At 41.2% G+C, this 21,207-nt stretch overlaps 1 protein-coding gene across 3 annotated transcripts in view; it reads right to left on the reverse strand.

Moving 5' to 3' along the window:
- FANCD2 (FA complementation group D2) overlaps positions 1–21,207 on the reverse strand; it is a 61,139-nt gene that overhangs the window by 2,195 nt on the left and 37,737 nt on the right. For all 3 annotated transcript variants that reach the window (XM_044253019.1, XM_044253018.1, XM_044253021.1), the window contains 16 exons: positions 20,026–20,136; positions 19,647–19,756; positions 18,157–18,300; positions 16,907–17,023; positions 16,025–16,153; positions 15,555–15,673; positions 11,273–11,383; positions 10,009–10,139; positions 8,849–8,942; positions 7,323–7,445; positions 6,439–6,532; positions 5,703–5,774; positions 4,753–4,791; positions 3,221–3,295; positions 1,989–2,063; positions 865–1,011 (listed from right to left, as the gene is read on the reverse strand). In XM_044253019.1, coding sequence (XP_044108954.1) covers positions 865–1,011; positions 1,989–2,063; positions 3,221–3,295; positions 4,753–4,791; positions 5,703–5,774; positions 6,439–6,532; positions 7,323–7,445; positions 8,849–8,942; positions 10,009–10,139; positions 11,273–11,383; positions 15,555–15,673; positions 16,025–16,153; positions 16,907–17,023; positions 18,157–18,300; positions 19,647–19,756; positions 20,026–20,136 — 1,691 coding nt within the window. The remainder of the gene's footprint in view (positions 1–864; positions 1,012–1,988; positions 2,064–3,220; positions 3,296–4,752; positions 4,792–5,702; positions 5,775–6,438; positions 6,533–7,322; positions 7,446–8,848; positions 8,943–10,008; positions 10,140–11,272; positions 11,384–15,554; positions 15,674–16,024; positions 16,154–16,906; positions 17,024–18,156; positions 18,301–19,646; positions 19,757–20,025; positions 20,137–21,207) is intronic.

Here is a 21,207-nt window from a genome sequence, read left to right on the forward strand (position 1 = left end):
ATAGTATTGTGGAAATAATATCTCATAGAGCAAATGTGAAGAAAGGAAACTAAGTCTCCAGGGTGCTATTCTTTTCATATATAAGATTATAAGCCCCTCAGTTATTATAAACATGAATGAGAAGGGCTTGGATTCTATATGAAAATTGCTAAAAATCAGGGCGCCTGGGTGGCTCAGTCGTTAAGCATCTGCCTTCAGCTCAGGTCACAATCCCAGGGTCCTGGGATCGAGCCCCACATCAGACTCCCTACTCACTGGGAAGTCTGCTTCTCCTTCTCCCTCTCTCTGCCTGCCACTCCCCCTGCTTGTGTGCTTTCTATCTCTTTAAAATAAACAAAAAAATAAAATATTTTAAAAAAAGAAAAGAAAAGAAAATTGCTAAAACTCCAAAAGCAGTATTCTAAGCCATAGAAGATTTTAGCAAGGACCTTAGAAATGTTTATTTGTTAAAATTAGGCAGAAAATAATTTCAGAAATAAGACAGAGTGTTTCAGAAAAAGACCCAAAATAATTTTTTTAAAAGTCTGTCCACATAAACAAATGTTATTATGAATCTACCCTCAGTAGTACTTAGAGCAGGAGCCCACTCTGGCGAAGGAGAGAGGTTTTATTGATCTGCCTCTTCTATCTCTGAGGTCTTGTTGTTACAGTGGTATGGCTAGAAGGAGGGTAGAACCCATGACTAAGACCAGAAGCATGACTAAGACCCATGACTAAGACCTAATTTTAAGAGCTAAATGGCCACAGCCTTAAGAGAAAGGCAGTCTTTTAGAGAGAACAAGGCTTAGCTGACCTCCTTGACATACTTCTGATGCTCTCACAGAGAGTGGGAATAGATTATCTTGGGCTGGGCCCTAGGCTTACCTGCAAGTCCCGATTTTTGAGGTTGCCCAGCCAGAAAGCCTCCCTGCAATTGTTGAAGATAAGCATGGCTTTCACTCTGCAAACTAAAAGCTCCAGGGTCTTTTTGAGCAAGGGCACATGTTTGGTGAGTTTCGTGTCCTGGTGAATCTAAATGGAAACAAATGCACCAACTCATCTGGATTTATCATTATGCTTTCACATTCCTATATAGAAACTTCTGAGTTCCCTGATATCCTGAACACTGAATAAGAGCATAAGTCCTCCCAGTATAGGCCTGAGACATGTTCCATTAAATAGTAGTTTGGCAGAATACTCTGAAGAGAATGGAAGCTCTCCTTCAAGATAAAAGAGTCTAGAGGACAAACGACCAACACCTTAGGTCCTTCTTCATAACCTCTTATTGACCAATTATCAATGAATTTACCTAAAATATTCTTGAAAATGTATTATACTGATTAAACAACAGAGTATCCCTATTTAGCTAGGGGTCCTTAAAACTCCTCTGTTCAGCAACTTCTAAAGTTAGAACCGGGGAGGAAGAGAGCAATAGAAACTGGACTGAGAAAGAATTTGGTTTGCCCATGACTACAGAGCTCTATGGTTCTGTGTTTCTTCAGACAAAAAGTGACAACGGTTCAACTGTAGGCTTTAAGTGGAAAAATCCTCTAATGGTAAAATGTTCTCACAAGAGACAGATGTGTTCCTTGACAAGTAAAGAGTACAGCTGAAAAACTTTGAATATGGCTGGTTTTAGAACCACCTCTTGTCTCTAGCAGAGATTCATCACTTACATAATATTCCTCCCACCCAGAGTACTTTATAGAAGCAACACGTCCACCAACATTCTCTCTCTCTCACCAAAGAGAAGCTTTAGAGGAAAGAGTGGTATGAGGTTTTAGTCAAACTTTAGATGCAGAAACTGCCCTCTACATGACTGCCCAATTTCAACTAGCAACTAAGGATCTGACTACTCTGAATTAAACTGCCTTTAGACAGATGGTCTCAAAAATAAAGACTAAAGAAGGGTTAAAAAGGAAGAAGGAACTGGAGCCTGTAGATCTCCTAATCACACAGCAGATTAAGCCAACAGGTGGGCTGGTGCCATGACCTACTTTCCTTCTTACCTTGGAATGCCCACACAGGTGATGAAGCAGCCTTGTATCCAGCTGGAAGGTTTCCAGTAAGCTCAGAACATCCTCCTACAACCAACCAAATTACAAATGCCATATTAAATGCTCTCATTTCATTTTAGATACAACCAAGGGCTCCAAAGAGGATAAACTCCATAGGTTCCAACTGTGTATGCAATCATCTCAATTTGGCCCTCGAAGCTAGGGCTAACTAGTTATCCCCCCCTTTCTCTTTCTAGATTATGAGGAACCAACACCAACAAACACTGTGAGACTGTCTTGCAAACTTGCTAAATATGTGTAAGAAATCATCACCTTTGTTACTATCTTTATTTTACTACTATAACCCTGGATCTCACTTGGCCAAAAAAACCTCTCTAGACTACCTATTACAAGAGCGCCTGGTGGCTCAGTCAGTTAAGCATCTGACTTTGGCTCAAGTCATGATCTCAGAGTCCTGGGATCAAGCCCTGCATCAGGCTCCCTGCTCAGTGAGGAATCTGCTTCTCCCTCTCCATCTCTCCCTGCCACTCCCCCTGCTCATGCTCTCTCTAATGAATAAATAAAATCTTTAGGGGCACCTGGGTGGCTCATTGGGTTAAGCCACTGCCTTCAGCTCAGGTCATGATCTCAGGGTCCTGGGATCAAGCCCTGCATCAGGCTTTCTACTCAGCAGGGAGACTGCCTCCCTCTCTCTCTCTGCCTGCCTCTCTTGCCTACTTGTGATCTCTCTGTCAAATAAATAAAATCTTTAAAAAAAAAAAATCTTTAAAAAAAAACTCTGCATGTTAAAAAAGACTACCCATTAAAATAGCAAAGAGTTTATGACACAAATGAGATGATTATTATTATTGTTGTTGTTATTCCTGAGGGTAGACCTAGATAAGTGCAAAGGAATAAGCAAATGACATGCTGATATGTGAGGTCCTGGGAGTGTAACAAGACAACAAAATCCAGCTAAAAGGAGCGACAACCCTCAGATCCCATATAGAAGTAGAAGGGTGGGTTTAATCAGAGTGTATCTGAAGTTCAGCCTACTTTGGAATATTCAGTCCACTATGGGCATCTCTAGTGATAGCTGAAGTGGACCAAAGGAGCCAGAGTAGAACTGTGGCCCAGAACCTGGGCAAGGGAATTGCCTACACTCCCAGCCTATGAGCCACTATGGATAGATCTTCTAAGTAACTGTACAGAGCACATCTTTCTTCTATGAGCTCAGTTCTTACCCGGTGTTTTCTAAAACTGAAGTCGAGGAGCGGCATACACTGCTTCAGAAATGCTTCCACAAAGAGGCGCCCATACTGAAGAAGAGGAGAGACAACTGGTGATGTCCTCTACTGAGGTCTTTCATAGGAAGGGCTCCTACCTCAGGAAGCAGAGCATCACCCAGCCCAGGAGTTTTCTTTTCTTATTTATATATATAAGAAATAAACTGGGAAGAGTCCAAAAGGTTAATTTGGAGAATGTAAGCTTAATGCAAAAACTAAATGGGCCTGTTAACTAAGCCTCAGAGTTAGGCAGACTTTTCTACCCTAGACAGAGCCAATGGGCAGAGGCCTTGCTCACTATAAGAAAGGGGGCATAGAAAACAGGTGGACCAGCTGTAGGAGAACCACTTACTTCCCAAAGGAAAAACCGTGTAGAGCTGAGGAAGCATATAACCAACTGCCAAATTTACTAATCAGGTAAATCTCTGCCCCTACTCACTCATCTTCTGTACTGGCTCCAGGGTGGAGTAAAGAAGAGAGGAGCCAGGGGTAAAAAGATGGGGAGCCATCTACTTAAAGGAACCATAAGGAGATGGAAAGACACATTCTCCTCACAACATATCCTAACTCTTAACCCAACATCAAATCTAGGCCTAATCTGGACTCTCTTCTTGGGAGAGAAGTTGGGAGATATCAGGATACCAGCTTCCACATTCATGAGGCCAGCCATGGGCTTTAAAAAGAGGAATCAGGGGTGCCCGGGTGGCACAGTCAGGTAAGCATCCAAATCTTGATTTCAGTTCAGGTCATGATCTCAGGGTCATGAGCTCGAACCCTGCATCAGGCCCCATACTCAGAGTGGGGTCTAGTTAAAACTCTCTCCCTTTCCCTCTGCCCTTCCGCCCTGCGTGTGTGCATGCTCTTTCTCGCTCTCAAATAAATCTTTAAAAATAAATAAAATAGGGGTGCCTGGGTGGCTCAGTGGGTTAAGCCTCTGCCTTCAGCTCAGGTCATGATCTTGGGGTCCTGGGATCAAGCCCCACCACATTAGGCTCTCTGCTCGGCGGGGAGCCCAGTTCCCCTGCCCCGGCCTGCCTCTCTTCCTACTTGTGATCTCTCTCTGTCCAATAAATAAATCTTAAAAAAACAATTTAAAAAATATACATTTTAAAAATATATAAATAAATGAAATAAAGTAAAATAATAAAAAGAGGAATCACCTACCATTCCTTCCTCCCTCTTGCCTGGGAAGGAATGGCAATGAGTGACTACTGCTCCTGAAGTCAGCTGTCCCGAAGCTACTCCCCATAGTTCTCAGACTCAGACCAAAAGTTTTCAAACTCAGAGGAAAAGTTTTCTCACACTAGTCATCCCACTAGTGTGGGGAAAAACACATATCCACTGTCTTTTTTAAACAACCACCTGTTAACACAGATTCTGAAAACTCTGGGTTGTAGGGCAAAGTATTAAGCAACCCCTTTCAGCTGAGGCCATTTCTAGAAAGATCCACAGAAGAATAGATACTAAAGAGGACCAGGTCAACCTCTCACCTTCAAACATACATGTAGAACAGGACGGCTATCAAATACCTGGAGACACAAAAGATAAGAAACCAAAGCTGAGGTTTGCTCCTTTCAGCACCCCCAGCCTCTTCCCCATTGTGCACAGTACAGCTCTTGGTGTCATAGAGAATTCTAAAATGAAGAAGGCATGTCAACAATTTAATTATGAAACAGAATAAAGTAATCACTAGCACTGAGGTTCAAAAAAAAGGAATTAGGGAAGCAAAGAAGAGTAAGAAATTGATTCTAACAGGATATTAAGAAGATGGCATTATAGGGCGCCTGGGTGGCTCAGTTGGTTAAGTGACTGCCTTCGGCTCAGGTCATGATCCTGGGGTCCTGGATCAAGTCCCACATAGGGCTCCCAGCTTAGCGAGGAGTCTGCTTCTCTCTGTGACCTCCTCCCCTCTCATGCTCTCTCTCACTCTCTCAAATAAAAAAATAAATAAACCTTAAAAAAAAAGAAAAAAGAAGATGGCATTATAGAAGTCCAAACCTTGATGTGAAGCCTTAAGGAAGATGGATGAGAGGTGGAAAGGAAAGAAAATGATATTCTCAGCTGGGAGAATAGCCTAGCAAAATCATGGAGTGCGTTAGAGTACAGTGTGTGTTTGAGGGATAAAGAAGGCATTCAGGGTTGGAAGAAAGAGTGGGAATGTGCTTGGGTCACAGAGGACCCAAGACAAGGTGAGAGCCATTAAATAGTATTGTGGCACAGACACGGATGGAGAAAGGAAGAGAAGGAAAAAGATACCACCTAGGGATAGAAGGGGTTATCCAGGATGGGCTGAGGGTCAAGGAAAGAAGACAAGTGAGAACAGGTCCCCCAAGGAAGGGAGGGGAAACGAGCAGGAAGAGTCCATTTTGGAAGCCAGGACCCTTCTCGGTTTCTGTATTTAGCTGGTGAGGTGGGTCAAGGAGGCTACACACTCACTCACCTTTATTAGGTTGATGAGGATACTGAAGTCTCGAACAGCCATATTCCAGTAGAGGAGCTTCTCCTCATGAATCTGGGGGCAACCAAATATACAGGTACTTCTGAACCAGCCAAGTACTTCTCTTACTGTATTTCCACTAATATATGGGTCCTAGATTACATAGCTATTCAAAGATTAATTTAAGCCAATTATTCTCTCAATGAGATGCTACCAGTGTAACCCACAAGATGGTTCTAAGGCCTGCACAGGGTACCTTATAGAGAGTTTCTAAAGAGGACTCCTCGTCAGTAACTGACAAGTAGGAAAAAGCCTCTGCAACATACCTGCTGGTGATTGGATCCCTGTGGCTTTTCTGATCCCTATGCTCTCAGCAGTCTAGCTCAGTCCTGGTTAGCAGGCAGTATCACAGCATCTTAAATAAGCCTGCTCCCCACATGCCAGCTCACAAGCAGCAAACTGGTGGGCATGGGAGGCTGCGACCAAAGACATTTTTTCCAGAGCTAGGACTTATGGAGCAGTCTGAGCCTTCCCCTGGGCAGTAACCAGGAAATAGAGAGTCCAATTCTCCCTCAAACTGGAACAAAAAGAAATTAAACCAGGAACTCTTTGAAAAAGAATTCTCAATCTCTCTAACTCAAAGGAAGTAGTTTAGAAGAAACTCTGACCCAAGAAATAAAAGATGCAGTGGCTTCCTAGGAACCAGGTCTACCTCTTGTGGTGGGAGTCTCTGACCCACCTGTTGTGAGTCTGCTGCGGTGCCAGCCTGAAGACCCTTTACTGTCTTTTCTAGTTCAGCCATCATCACACGGAAGAAAATGACAAAGGTGTGCCTAGAAGACATACACGTTTATACAACGATGACTGATTAGAAAGAACTTCCAAGAAAGTCAAGAAACTAAAAGTCATTTCCCTCTCCACCTCTCAGAATTCCCTTTCACTAGGGTCCACTGTTAAAGGGTGGGGGAGTGGAAAGGATTCATAAAGGAGCCCAAGAAAATGACCTGTCAAACAATGGAATTAATTTTATGAGGGGAGACCATGTAGTGGCATGGGAGAGCTGTGAGGTGGCAGTAAGAAGATCCAAGTTCAAGTTCCTAATTCCATACTTACTGTCTGTATAAGTCTGAGTAAGTTCCCCTCTAATGCTCATTTTCCTCATCAGTACAACAGAGATAATAACACCCACCTCACAGAATCACTCAAAGGGTTCAATAACATGGGGAATGTTGAAGGTACTTTATAGACTTTGTATGAGACAAAACCCACTGAGATGTGTGTGACCAGATACAAACATTACTTTATCCCAAGATATTACGATATTAGATAGTCTCACTTCGAAAGGATGAAAATACTAACATGAAATGTTTGGTGACTAAATCTTCTTTGTCTTTGAAGACTCTACTGAAAATTCAAGCCTCACTAAGGTCCTTTCACATGGGCTGGCTGAGAGCCCCTTAAAAAGAATGCACAGAAGACATTCTATGTGTTGAAGGAATGACTGTCTCTATCATCTGCATCAGAATTCAATGAAGGGTGAGGTAGTTATTTGGAAACTACATATATTGGACAATGTGATTCTATTCTAATTAGGGGAAAAACTGGAGGAGAGAACTCCCTTACCTGTTCAGGGTAGGGAATGTGGAAGAAGATGCATCTTTAGGAGAATTGATCAGTTCTGGGACACCAATTCCAGCAATCTCCTCTATGGCCTTCAGAACACTGTTTGTATGCTGCAGGTAAATGCTGCATTGAGAGCCACAGGAATATAAATACATGTTACAGAATTCCAAAATCAAGAATTCTTTCTTGACATATTACCAAGTACTTTGCTTTATCTATCTATTTATTATTTTAAAGATTTTATTTATTTAGAGAGAGCATGTGTAGGTGTGCCCATGCAAGCAGGGGGAGCAGCAGGAGAGAGAGAAGAGAATCCCAAGCAGACTCTGCACTGAGCATGGAGCCTGACATGGGACTCAGTCTCATTACCCTGAGATCACGACCTGAGCTGAAATAATGAGTTGGTCGCTTAACCACCTGAGCCACCCAGTTGCCTTAGGCTTTAACTTTAAAAAAACTACTAGCGTTCATTTTAAAAATTTTTAAAAAAGACTTTATATATTTGAGAGAGAGAGAGAGAGAGAGAGCATGAGCAGGGGAAGGGGCAGAGGGAGAGGAGAAGGAGACTGCCAGCTGAGCAGGGAGCCCCATGAGGGGCTTGACCCCAGGACCCTGGGATCATGATCTGAGCCTAAGGCAGACGCTTGACTAACTGAGCCACCCACGTGCCCCTACTGTAATTTATTTTTAATAAAATGAAGATTCCAGGAAATTATCAGGAGGTAAAGGAAATGATGTTTCAATTGGATATATAGTTTGACACTTTGGAAGTGATGGATGAGTCTTGGATATATAGTAGGTAACAAATAATTACATAACTCTAACAAGGCAAAACACAACAGCAGATTCCTCCACTTCCTCCAGCTAGTCAGGAACTAACTGCCAGTATAAAATAAAACCAGTGGGGCTCCTGGGTGGCTCAGCTGGTCAAGCGTCTGCCTTCGGCTCCAGTCATAATCCTGGGGTCCTGGAATCAAGTCCCACATCAGCCTTCCTGCTCAGGGGGAAGTCTGCTTCTCCCTCTCCCTCTGTTTTTCCCCCTTCTTGTGTTCTGTCAAATAAGTAAAATTTTAAAAAATAAAATATTCCAAATTCTGTTAATTTATTAATTTATTCCGGGGCACCTGGGTGGCTCAGTGGGTTAAAGCCTCTGCCTTCGGCTCAGGTCATGATCCCAGTGTCCTGGGATTGAGCCCCGCGTCAGGCTCTCTGCTCAGCCTGCTTCCCTTCCTCTCTCTGCCTGCCTCTCTGCCTACTTGTGATCTCTCTCTCTGTCAAATAAATAAATAAAATCTTTAAAAAAAATTTATTAATTTATTCCATTTTTCTACTCAAGTATAATTAACATACCACATTATATTAGTTTCAGGTGTATAGCATGATACAACTTTTGTTTATTTCAAACCTACTTCTTTGTTTCCAAGTTCCCCTTAACCATAGCAATTTCTCAGTCTTTGACCATGTGAGAGATCCCAACAGTGGCAAAATGGACTATTTGGTTCATGGAAAGAAACTGAGCCTCTCACCTGAGCAAAGTATGGAGCTGTTCAGTAGGGATGCTATTCTTCTCTTTCTCCCCACTTGGCCACACCCGACAGAGGAACTGTTTGGCCAATGAAGCTTTTGAGAAATAAGACAAATACCTCTTATGCATGGAAAATTGACTATACTCTTGTTTTTCAGGTTCTTGGGGGATGATTAATGAGCAAAAGGATTTTTTTTTTTTATATTCACTCTGAAGTTCCTAGTCTGACAATTTGAAAAAACCTATCACGGGTTCCTGCTCTACTGGTTCCCTCTACCAGAAATAAATGCGTTTGTCTAGGACACAATGCATCCTACAATCTCACCATGCCCTAACAAACACACAAACATGAACTGAACAGACACACACTGCTGGGCATTAGGAAAACCAATCTTGTTCCTCCTGGGCAGATCAATAAGCCATGCTCATCTTAAAGAGTCACACCAAACTCTCCCCTTTTAATCAACAGGAATAATAAAAGGTTTGTTTTGCATTTTCTTCTTGCTTTCTGTGTGTGCTGTCAATTAGGATATATAATTAGTCAGTTGCATTCAAAGAGCTATGACAAAAAGTAGTTAAAGAAAACGATCAGAAGGGGTACGTAGGTGGCTCAGTCAGTTAAGCATCTGCCTTCAGCTCAGGTCGTGATCCCAGGGTCCTGGGATTGAGCCCTGCATTGGGCTCTCCTTCTCCTCCTAGTTCACACTCTATCCCCCATCTCTGTCTCTCTCTCAAATAAATAAAATCCTTTAAGAAAAGAAAAAAGAAAAAGATCAGGAACTGGGCCCAACCTTTCTTTATACTTAATCAAATCTTGATTTCTCCTTTCTCCCATTTTACTAACCTAGCAGTTTGTGTCTCTTTTTGTCAAATGTCTCAGATAATTTATGAAAAAGGACATGAATTAACAGAAGCCAAACAGAAAATTAGCTTAGACAACTGAACTAGCCAAACTCAGACTAAGCAGTATCAGCAGAGATCAGTCATAGCTCCTTTTTGGGAAAATGTCCTTTTGATATGGCAAAAGGGCACTTCCACAGTTATGGGGGGTTTTACATATAAAATATACAAGGTCCTAGGAAGCCCTAAGTTTATAAGCTTGAGTTAGTTATTAATCCTATTCATGAAGAAAAAATAAAAAAGAGGATCTGGGCCCATCACCAATTTTTTCTTTGTTCTGAGCAGGAGCTGTAGATTTCTCCAAAATGACCATCAGAAGTCTGATGAGATAAAGAGCACACTGGAAACTCGGAATGCTGTGAGAGAAATTCTGCAAGTAATTGAAGCTCTGTCTGTAAAGGAGACAAGAAAGAAGAGGGAAAAAAAAAAGATATGACAAGTATTATAGATATGTGTAAATACATGAGTTGTCTAAGTTCACTTGTGTATTTATTGGTCTAACCAGAATTCTCCACATTTTCAGGTGTTTTTGTGGCCACCTTCTATCAAGACCATGATAGAACACTGTAGCCTTGTATGACGAAAGCCAGGGCAGAACAGAGCCCAGGGTCTGGAATGCTGGCCTGAAAGGGGTCATGAACACCAAGATACCCAAAGAAGAGTTTACACCATGCTTACATGAGCAACCCTGGACAAATTATTTGCTCTTAAAAGCCTAAGGCAACACAATGAGAATAAAGTTTAAATTCTAGGTTTATAGGGACAAATGAAAGGAAACTATAAGACAGAGAAAGCAGAGCTTTTAATAAGTGTACCACATATGGTCAGCTTTCAATGCACTGAAATAATGGGAGATAGGGAGTCAAAATTAATCCAGAACTGTAGCTAAAATAAAACTAGAGTGTACTCCCCTGATTGACTGTGGGAAGGAGGTCAAACAAATTTAAAAGCACTTTATCTAAAAAGAAGTAAGGTCCTGCCCTATAGGCAGGGATGATAAGTATTAACTGCAGACCCAGAGATAGTGTAGAGAAGGAGAAAGAAAGATGAAATTACTCTGGTTGAAGCTGGGACAGGAGGCTGGAAGCCATGCCTCTTAGATTTCCTTCTCACCTCCCTCTTCCCCTGCCTTGCCCTCAGCCTAGGCTCCTCTTCTTTTAAGATGGGGAGGAAATCAGTGGTAACTACTGCTACCTAATTACCTGATTTTATTGAGAGACAGTAGGTTTCCAGATAATCAGGAGTCAACTACAGGTCATTAGTGTTTTTGACATCATTACCCGAAAAGGCCAACTTTACAGGAGCCAGAATGCCAAAGATTTAGTAGGATTTATTCAACAGTTTCTAATGTCTCAGGATTTATTGGAATACATAGATGAAAAAGTTCATATGATTGAGGAAAAGGAGCTGAAAACATCAATTTCCCTCACTACTACTGAGAGACACCCAAGTGATTTCCAAGAAATCTTGCTAATCTTGTTTCAGTTTTTTGGGACAACACTCTGGAATATGTAGTCTGACCTACCTGAGCAATTCCTCCAAGGACTGGTCAGGTTCTCCTTGTTTCAATCGGTTTGTAAGGACCTCAAGAGCTGAGTACAGTAAATTATGATTTTCAGGCTGAAAAAATCCACTCCTAAGGGAAAGTCAAGGTAAAATGGTTGAGCTTAGTTTTAGAAAGACTGCTAGACAGCATGTGAGGATCCCTGCCTCCTTATAAGTCAATGGAGGCAAAAGGAGAACTACAGCACTGGAAGTGCCCAGGTAACCAACTCAGTAACACACTGCAAGGTGAAAGGCACCTGAAACAGTCTTTCCTTAAGGGCCTAACAGTCCTCCCTAGGTTTATTTTCAGGGAATAAAAACTCTCCTTCATTTGCAACATTTTAGAGACATCTCAGCCTTCCTCCCCAGAAAAACCAGAAATAACTTCATCAATTGTTAAATCAGTACTGATTCCGTAGAAGGTGCTCAATTAAAAACTTACTCCTTCTTCCCTAAGTCTTGGCGATTCTATCTTCAGATCTCTTTCCCACTGTCCCTTCCTTCCCAAGCTCAGGCAGTCACTCTAACCCAGGCCCTTAGCATCATCACACATATATGGATCACTGAGACACCTTCTGACTGGTCTTTCTGCATCCCTTTCCAATCTGTCCAGCACACTGCTGCTGAAAGGATTTTCCTAAAACACTGATTTCATTAAACCTTGCCTCTGATTATAAAACTCTAGAATTGCTTTTCTTTTCTTTTTTCAAGATTTTATTCATTTATTTGACAGAGAGAGACCACAAGTAGGCAGAGAGGCAGGCAGAGAGAGAGAGAGAGGAGGAAGCAGGCTCCCTGTCGAGCAGAGAGCCCGACGCGGGACCCGATCCCAGGACCCCGAGATCACGACCTGAGCCGAAGGCAGCGGCTCAACCCACCGAGCCACCCAGGCGCCCCTAGAATTGCTTTTCTGTACAACATTCAAACTCTTTGAGCCCCTAGATTTTCTACTCCTGTAGAAACATCTCCACATCACCAGTGGTAGCCCTTCTGCCTTTCAACAAATGTATTCTGAGGTCTATGATAGGTCAGGATTTTGGGGGGTGGGATGGGGGGACAGCTTTATTTATTTTTTTAAAGATTTTATTTAGGGACACCTTAATCCTTAATCCTGGGATCAAGCCCCGAGTCAGGCTCTCTGCTCAGCAGGGAGCCTGCTTCCTTCTCTCTCTGCCTGCTTGTGATCTCTGTCAAATAAATAAATAAAATCTTTTAAAAAAATAAATCTTTATTTATTTGAAGGGAGAGAGAGAGATCACAAGTAGGCTGAGAGGCAGGCAGAGAGAGATGGGGGAAGCAGGCTCCCTGCTGAGCAGAGCCCAACCTTGTGCTCGATCCCAGGACCCTGAGATCATGACCTGAGCTGAAGGTAGAGGCCCCAACCCACTGAGCCACCCAGGCGCCCAGGGGAACAGCTTTATTGAGACAGAATTGATATACAATGAACTGCACGTATTAAAAAGTTGATCAGTTTGATCAGGTTACATATATAAACCCATGAAATCATCACTGTGAAGAAAATAATGAACATACCTATTACCCCCAGGAATTTCCTTATATTCCTTTGAAATCCATCCTTCACTACATCCTCCTACTCAGTGAGAGGCAATCACTGATCTGTTTTCATCGTCAGTAATAGATTATATGCTTTTTCCTAGGATTCTATATAAATGGAATCAAATGCTACGTACTCTTATGGTCTTGCTTTCTATTCAGTGTAAATCTTTTCTTCATCCAGGTTGTTGTGTGTAGTATTCCACCATATGAAAATTTGTTTATCCATTTACTAGTTGATGGACATTTGTTTCTAGTTTGGGGCTATTACAAATAAAGCTGTTATTAATATTTGTGCACAAGATTTTGTATAGACATATGGTTTTATTTCTCTTGAGTAAATACATAGGAGTAGAATGGCTGTGTTGTATGTTAGGTGTATGTCTCACTTTTTAAGAAACTGCTAAACTGTTTCAAAAGTAGGTCTACCATTTTACATTTCCATCAGCAGCACGTGACAGTTTCAGGTGTTCCATGTTCTCACCAATATGGTAAGGTAAGTCTTCATAATTTAGCCATGTTGTAATTTTAACTTGGGAATTCCTTAATAACTAACACTACTGAACATCTTTGCATGCCATCCATATATCTCCTTGATGAGGCATCTGATCAAATCTTTTGTCAGGCACTGTTTTTAAATCCTGGGGATAGAATAATGATTGGTTTCAGCTCCCATGGAGCTCGTGGTCCAGCAAGGAAGATAGATGGACAAATAATTATAATAAAATATGGTAAAGGCTTATTGTAAGAGGATACCAGAGTATTAGGAGAAAACTGGGAATTAGAGAGGTAGGAAGGAGGCTTATTACCTGCCTTCCAGGTCAGAGAATATGCCCTGGAGGAACCGAAGTTTAAAGCCAGATCTCAGAGGGGCGCCTGGGTGGCTCAGTGGGTTAAGCCGCTGCCTTCGGCTCAGGTCATGATCTCAGGGTCCTGGGATCGAGTCCCGCATCAGGCTCTCTGCTCGGCAGGGAGCCTGCTTCCTCCTCTCTCTCTCTGCCTGCCTCTCTGCCTACTTGTAATCTTTCTCTGTCAAATAAATAAATAAATAAAATCTTTTAAAAAAATAAAAAATAAAAAAATAAAGCCAGATCTCAGAGATGAGTTAGAAAGACTGGTGATCAAGGAGGGTGGGGATCCAGGTAGAAGAATGAAATATTCCAGATGAAAGCAATATAGGGTACTGAAATTAATTCAGTATAGCTGGAGGGCAGAACATAAGATAAGTGAAAGAGCAGGAGCCAGATAATAAAAGGTGTTAGAAACTAGGGGAAAGAGTCTGAACGCAAGAAAAACAAGGACCAAAGTTGGGATAGGATTTGCATTGGGAAGACCACTGACTACATGTGAAGAAAGGACTGAGGGACAGCAACTGGAGGCAGAGAACCAATCATGAAACTAATTTCGTCCAGGTGAGAGATGATGGGAGTCTCAAAGCAGTGCAGTAGGAGAGCAACAGATGGCTATGTAGATGTTATTTAAAAAATAAAATTAGGGGCACCTGGGTGGCTCAGTGGGTTAAAGCCTCTGCCTTCGGCTCAGGTCATGATCTCAGAGTCCTGGGATCGAGCCCCACATTGGGCTTTCTGCTCAGCAGGGAGCCTGCTTCCCTCTCTCTCTGCCTGCCTCTCTGCCTACTTGTGATCTCTGTCAAATAAATACATAATATCTTTAAAAATAAAATAAAATTAACAGGATTTGGTGATCCGATGTGGGAGAGAGAAAAGGTAGTGGGTAGAGAAAGGGACAAAGAACAACTGCTGGTTTCTGGCTCAGACATTGGTGGTACCATTTATGTAGCCCGGCAAAGCTGAAGGCGCTATGGTAAGGATGATATCACATTTTGGATGTGATGTGTCTGAGATGTCAATGACACATCTACGAAGTGTTGAGTAGGCAGCTGGATATAAATGCCTTTAACCAGAAGATAAATTTCAGCACAAATTAAAGCTTGGGTGAGACTACCCAGAAAGCAGAAGAGAAGAGAACAGAAGAGAAGAGCCAGGGCCTACCCTTAAGGAACAAAAGCATTTAAAGGACACAACTCCCTCATTTCTACTTTCATGCCTTCACCATACATTCATTCACCCATGCCATGCCTTCCCAACCATTTCCTTTACCACCCAAAAGGTCATCTATACTTCAGGACCCCATGAAATTCCATTGCTTCCACAAAGTATTTCTAAATACCCTAGTTCAAAATGTATTCATCTCTTTAACATATAATCTGGAATTTGTCTACAAGTTGTTAATGACTTTTTAAAAAGATTTTATTTTTAAGTAATCTCTATATCCAGTGTGGGGTTCCAACTCACAACCCTGAGATCAACAGTCTCATGGTCCACTGACTGAGCCAGGTAGGTGCCCCAGTAACAATTTCTTAAGTAACACTTTCTCTAATGTTATTATGGAAAGAAAGGCTGCCACAGCAAACCTGGCTAAGAATCAGATGGCCCAGTCTGTTACAGGTTAGCCATTATCAAGTCACCTAATTTTCAAATGAGTTAATAACCATGGCCATATAAGACACAGAGGGTACAAGATCAAAGGAAATGATGCAGGAACACCCCAAAAGAACAAGCACATGTTTACGTAAGACTTTGTGAGCCTTTTCTTTCTTTTCTCTACCTCAATGCCTTGGGGCCTGTCCGATAAAAGCAAGTACATACTTGATTATTTCTACCTACCACATCTTCCAAAATACTCACCAAGCAAAAAGCCCATGAAATATCTGCAGTAGCCTTTGATAGCACGAAGACATTACGTGGTACTCCTGAACTTTCATTCTTGGGCCGTCAACTACACCTTGGTTCTCAGCAGCTAAGCACTGAAAAGGAAAAATGCTTTTAGGACCATTGTTTTGGCAATTGCCCTAATTTTTCTCAGCCAAAAATGAAATATCTTATTTACTTAGTAATTTCTAAATTTCTTTTTTTTCTTTTAAGATTTATTTATCCATTTGAGAAAGAGCACATGTACTCATATGAGTTGGGGGAAGGCAGAGGGAGAGAATCTTCAAGCATATTCCCTACCAAGTGCAGAACCCTATGCAGGCCAATCCCAGGACCCATGAGATTATGACCTGAGCTGAAACCAAGAGTCAGACACTCAACCAACTGAACCACCTAGGCGTCCCAGTAATTTCTAAATTTCTATAATGTTAAGATAGGCTGCTGACCTGAAAATAGTTGTGAATGTTCTCTAGATGGTTACACATTGGAGCCAGCAGTTGAACAATATTATGAGCAACTTCTTGAGCAGATCTTTGATGGAGATGTGAGAATCCAATATTCCGGTTTCCTTTACTCTATAATAAATTCAGAATTACTGGGGAAGAAAAGTGCTGGATAGCTTCTCTGAAATAGAGTTTGTTAAGGAGCTTTGTCAGACCTGGGTCACAAGGCAGAAGTGGACAGAAGAAATTGGTTACTTGCCTAAAACTCTATTCTGAGCGAGGGATCTTGCTCATCTTCAAATTACCAAGAGGCTGCCTTTTATAAAGTATTTGATTGAGAAGTACAGACCCATAATTACTAATTAAATAAAGCTCACACAAAAATAGAAATCATTTAGGCTGATAAAAACATCGAGCAAGTAGTGAATACAAAAAAAATCAAACAACTAGATATATTAATGTTTAAATGTTTACACCTAAAACTTTCGTGTTCTGTTGTCAGCATCATCCCACTGCTTCAACAGATGCTACATGCACATTTGTACATTTATACACATATGAGATTCTGGCCTTCTCTTGATAGCCAATTACTACTATACTGAGGCCTGGGTACAGGCTCAAGGGAGGGTTTTAAAAGCAAAACCCCAGTAGAGAACAGGATTCAGAAATGCTCAGGACACTTGGAAATATGTATCCTGTTTGAGATGGTTTTGATTTCTCTGTTCCAGAGTTTCTTTCTAAAGCAAGGTGAATGGGCTCTGGAAATAAGGCTGGCACCATCATTGTGATGCAACATGATGCCAGAGAAAGTGACAAACTTGTTCATTAGACTTCCTTGTTTCCAAATTCATCAAGGCCAGGACTTGTGCTTCTGCCTATACTAACCTTGAGGAAGGGGATTCTCCTGGCAACAGAGGGTGTCAGCATATTCTCCAGTTTTTGGGAGAGATCTTCCAGCAAGAAAAGCAGCTCAGGGGGCTGAAGTTGCACAATTTCTGTAGCCTGTCACAAGGAGGAAAGAAAGGATAATTCCATGCATATCCTCACCATCTTTTTGAAGGAGCACATTTCAGGTTTACTCTTCTCAATGGGTGAAGAATCTAACCATTCCCCAAAAAGAGGGAAATTTCCCCACCTCATATAAATGGCTGTTGTGCTCTGTCAACAAATCAAAAAGTCAAGCACTACCAAAGTACAACAAATTTTATTAAAACAGAAATCTAAGTGAGTATAGTTTTAGAAAACATACTTTCTTTTTAAAGATTTTTTATTTATTTATTTGACAAACAGAGAGAGAGAGATCACAAGTAGACAGAGAGGCAGGCAAAGAGAAAGAGGGGGAAGCAGGCTCCCCACCGCAGGATCCTGAAATCATGACCTGAGCCAAAGGCAGACACTTAACTCACCGAGCCACCCAGGCGCCCCAAATACACTTTTTTAAAAAAAAAGATTTTATTTGTCAGAGAGACAGAGAGAGAGAGAGAGAGCATGTGCACACAAGCAGGAGGAGGGGCAGAGGGAGAAACAGGCCTCCTGCTAAGCAAGGAGCTGGAAGCTGGAGTCACTCACAGGACCCTGGGAACATGACCTGAGCTGAAGGCAGCTGCTTAACTGACTGAGCCACCCAGGTGTCCCAAGTATGTGACTCTTGATCTCAAGGTCACAAGTTCAAACCCTAAGCTGGGCCTACAGTTTACTTTAAAAATAAATAAATAAATAAATAAATAATGTTTACCTTAAAAAAAAAAAAAAGATGATGAGGATGATTATTCATCATTACTGTCACTATATATGAAAGCTCTGGAAGCCAGAGTCCACCTTCTCTCAATGCTTTGGTGCTCCTTTTACAATAAGAATAGAGCTGAGAAATTTTTTTTTAAAGATTTACTTATTTATTTGAGAACAAGAGCAAGAGTACGCATGCATGAGAGAGTAGGAGGGAGCGAGAGGAAGAGCAAATCCCAAGCAGATTCTGTGCTGAGCCAGACTCAGGGCTGGATTTTTATGACCCTGAGATTGCAACCCAAGCTGAAACCAAGAGTCAGATGCTTAACTAATGGTACCACCCAGACATCCTGGGCTGAGAAATTTTCTGAAACAAGATTAAATTCTAGGATCGCAGCTCTGTGACTTACTGCAGTGTGCATTTCAGTATCTAAGATGAACTTGGTCACAAGCCCACAATGCAGAATAGAGAAGACTTCAATGTCCAGTTCTCGGAAAAAAGCATGGTAACTTTGTAGTGACACTGATGTCTTTTCTTCTTTCCCTTTGAACTCCTGGGAAGAAAGCAGCAGTATAAACAAAGATTCTATAATAACCTGGTTTTTAAGAAAGACCTCAAAGTACAATTATGCATTCATTTTATGAAGATATTACCTTTTTAGCAAATTACCACCTTCCTTTCACCAAAGTCTCTAAATATTCCTGAGACAAAAGCACCTAATTTAAAATTGAGATATGGGTCACATATCAAAACCCTTGGCTGATTTCCTCTTAAGTATGAACTACTAGACAAACCAAGGTGTTATGTTACGGCATGGTAGAGAAAACAATGAATTGTGGCACCAGACCAGTCTGGCTTCAAACCTTGCTCAAGGCTTACTAATTGTGTGACTGTGGGCAAGTCACTTCCCATTTCTGGGTCTTAGTTTCCTTACCTATTAAACATAGATATTACTACCAATCTTGGGCTTTAGGAGATTACAGGAACTATACAAATACACAATAGTAGCCAAAACCCAGAAATAATTGGGATCCACGTGGTTTAGGCAATTTCACAAACATATAACTTACTCTGTGATTGAGAGACCTACAGGAAAAAGGGACTACTATTTATTATCAGAAACTGTCCTAAGCATTTCATGTTATCTCAATTGATTGGGAAGTTGATAATCTGGGATTAGAGGGGGAAAGAGGCTAAAAGCAGTATATCTAAAACTAGGTCTTAAAACAAAATTTGATACTATGGTGAGTGCTGTGAAGTGTGTAAACCTGGTGATTTACATACCTGTACCCCGGGGGATAAAAATATATTATATGTTTATAAAAAATAAAAAAAAAAATTTAAAAAAAAAAGAAAGAAAGAAAAAAAATTTGATAAATGCTATGAGAAAGAATTCAAAGTACTGCTGGGGTATAAAAAAGGAGTGACACATTTAAGAAAATGACTAGCAAAATCAGTGTGTTGTAGTAATAAGGACTAGGAGTCTAACCCTAATTCTGCTACTGGGAGAATCACCCCAAAGCTGAGGAGAGTTCGTCTGCCTCTCTTTTCTCTAATTTCTCTATGTAAAATGCAGAGTATGATGCTGGTCCCTGTTAATCTTTTTTTTTTTTTTTTTAAAAGAAAATTTTTTAAAAAAAAAATTTTTTTTTTTCCTTATTTATTTGACAGAGAGAGAAGAGCAAGAGAGGGAACACAACCAAGGGGAGTGGGAAAGAGAAGGCTCCCCACTGAGCAGGGAGCCCAAAGAGGGGCTCGATCCCAGGACCCTGGGATCACGACCTGAGCGGAAGGCAGAGGCTTAACGACTGAGCCATCTAGGGGCCATCTAGGTGCCCCTCCCCTGTTAATCTTACTGTATTATCACACAACCTTCATGGAAACCCATTATTTCAGTACCTTTTCCAGCTGGCTTCTATTAGATGGTGTAGGGTCACATTCTGAACTGTCCTCCTTTGAAAGTGGGTCAGGAGAGGATGTTTTGCTGCCATCTGCTTTCCGTTTTCCTCCTTTTGTTTCAAAAACAGAAAAGTGACTCCAGTAATCAATTAGCATATTTGTTAACTATCACTGCCTTCAGGAAACAACCTGCTGAAGAGTCCTAGGGTAGAGGAGGTAATTTTATAATGCTGCATTATAGTTCATTTTATAATCGTGCCAAAGAAAGAGTTCAATGACACTATCTCTCCAGTTACTGAAGCCTTGGTGCATATGACCTCTTATGTTAATTCAGTGATCTGACCCTCCTATGGAGACTCAGAAGAAGAAGAGAACATACCTATCTTTCCTTGTTTTCTGATTTTTGCTGAAATAGCAGCAGCAGTAGGAGGTGTTACATCTAAAGTTTCCAAGTCAAAGTTTGCAAGGGGAGGAACATAGTCTGGGGTGACTGGAAAAGAGAGGAGATAGAAGCTCAATGTATACCAACCACATTATCACTGTTAGAATATCACCTGATTGGTTAAAAATTAATTTTCAGAACTACCAAGTATGGCTGAATGCCTGCAAGATACATTCAAGTTACCTGACATTAATTGTTTTGGCATAGCAAAATAATCAGAGATCACTTACAAGAATATCATATTAAGCTATTATGACAAAATAAGATAAAATCATTCTAAATAATGATACAAAAAATATCCAAGCAAGTAAGGACTAAAAATAAACTAATCCTTATTACAAATCTGAAGATATTAATATTTGATCACACAGAAGTTTATTTTTTATTTTTTATTATTATTATTTTTAAAGATTTTATTTATTTGACAGAGAGAGATCACAAGTAGGCAGAGAGGCAGGCAGAGAGAGAGAGAGGGAGGAGGAAGCAGGCTCCCTGCTGAGCAGAGAGCCCGATGCGGGACTCGATCCCAGGACCCTGAGATCATGACCTGAGCCGAAGACAGCGGCTTAACCCACTGAGCCACCCAGGCGCCCTCACAGAAGTTTATTTTATACACAATTACATAGATGAGGGCCTGGGGGGTGGGTTCCTATGTTTTCCCCAGAAAATCTACCTAGCACTTTAAAACAAGTTTATTTAATAGTCAGAGGTATTAAGAGACCTGTCAGCTTTACTCGTGGTTCATAACTATGTTCAGGAAAGCAAAGGGCACTGAAAGTTTGACTTTTAAAGACAACAAGTTGGGCGCCTGGGTGGCTCAGTGGGTTAAGCTGCTGCCTTTGGCTCAGGTCATGATCTCAGGGTCCTGGGATCGAGTCCCGCATCGGGCTCTCTGCTCAGCAGGGAGCCTGCTTCCTCCTCTCTCTCTCTGCCTGGCTCTCTGCCTACTTGTGATCTCTCTCTGTCAAATAAATAAATAAAATCTTAAAAAAAAAAAATAAAGACAAAAAGTTACTTTACAAAAGCCCAACCAATGCTTTCCATTTTTTATTTTCTTAAGTAGCAAGATTTCTTGAAAGTAACAATGGGATGAAAATGGATGTATTCTTCCTTGTTATT

The sequence above is a fragment of the Neovison vison genome, chromosome 6 (assembly GCF_020171115.1).
Source record: "Neovison vison isolate M4711 chromosome 6, ASM_NN_V1, whole genome shotgun sequence".
Lineage (NCBI taxonomy): Eukaryota > Metazoa > Chordata > Mammalia > Carnivora > Mustelidae > Neogale > Neogale vison.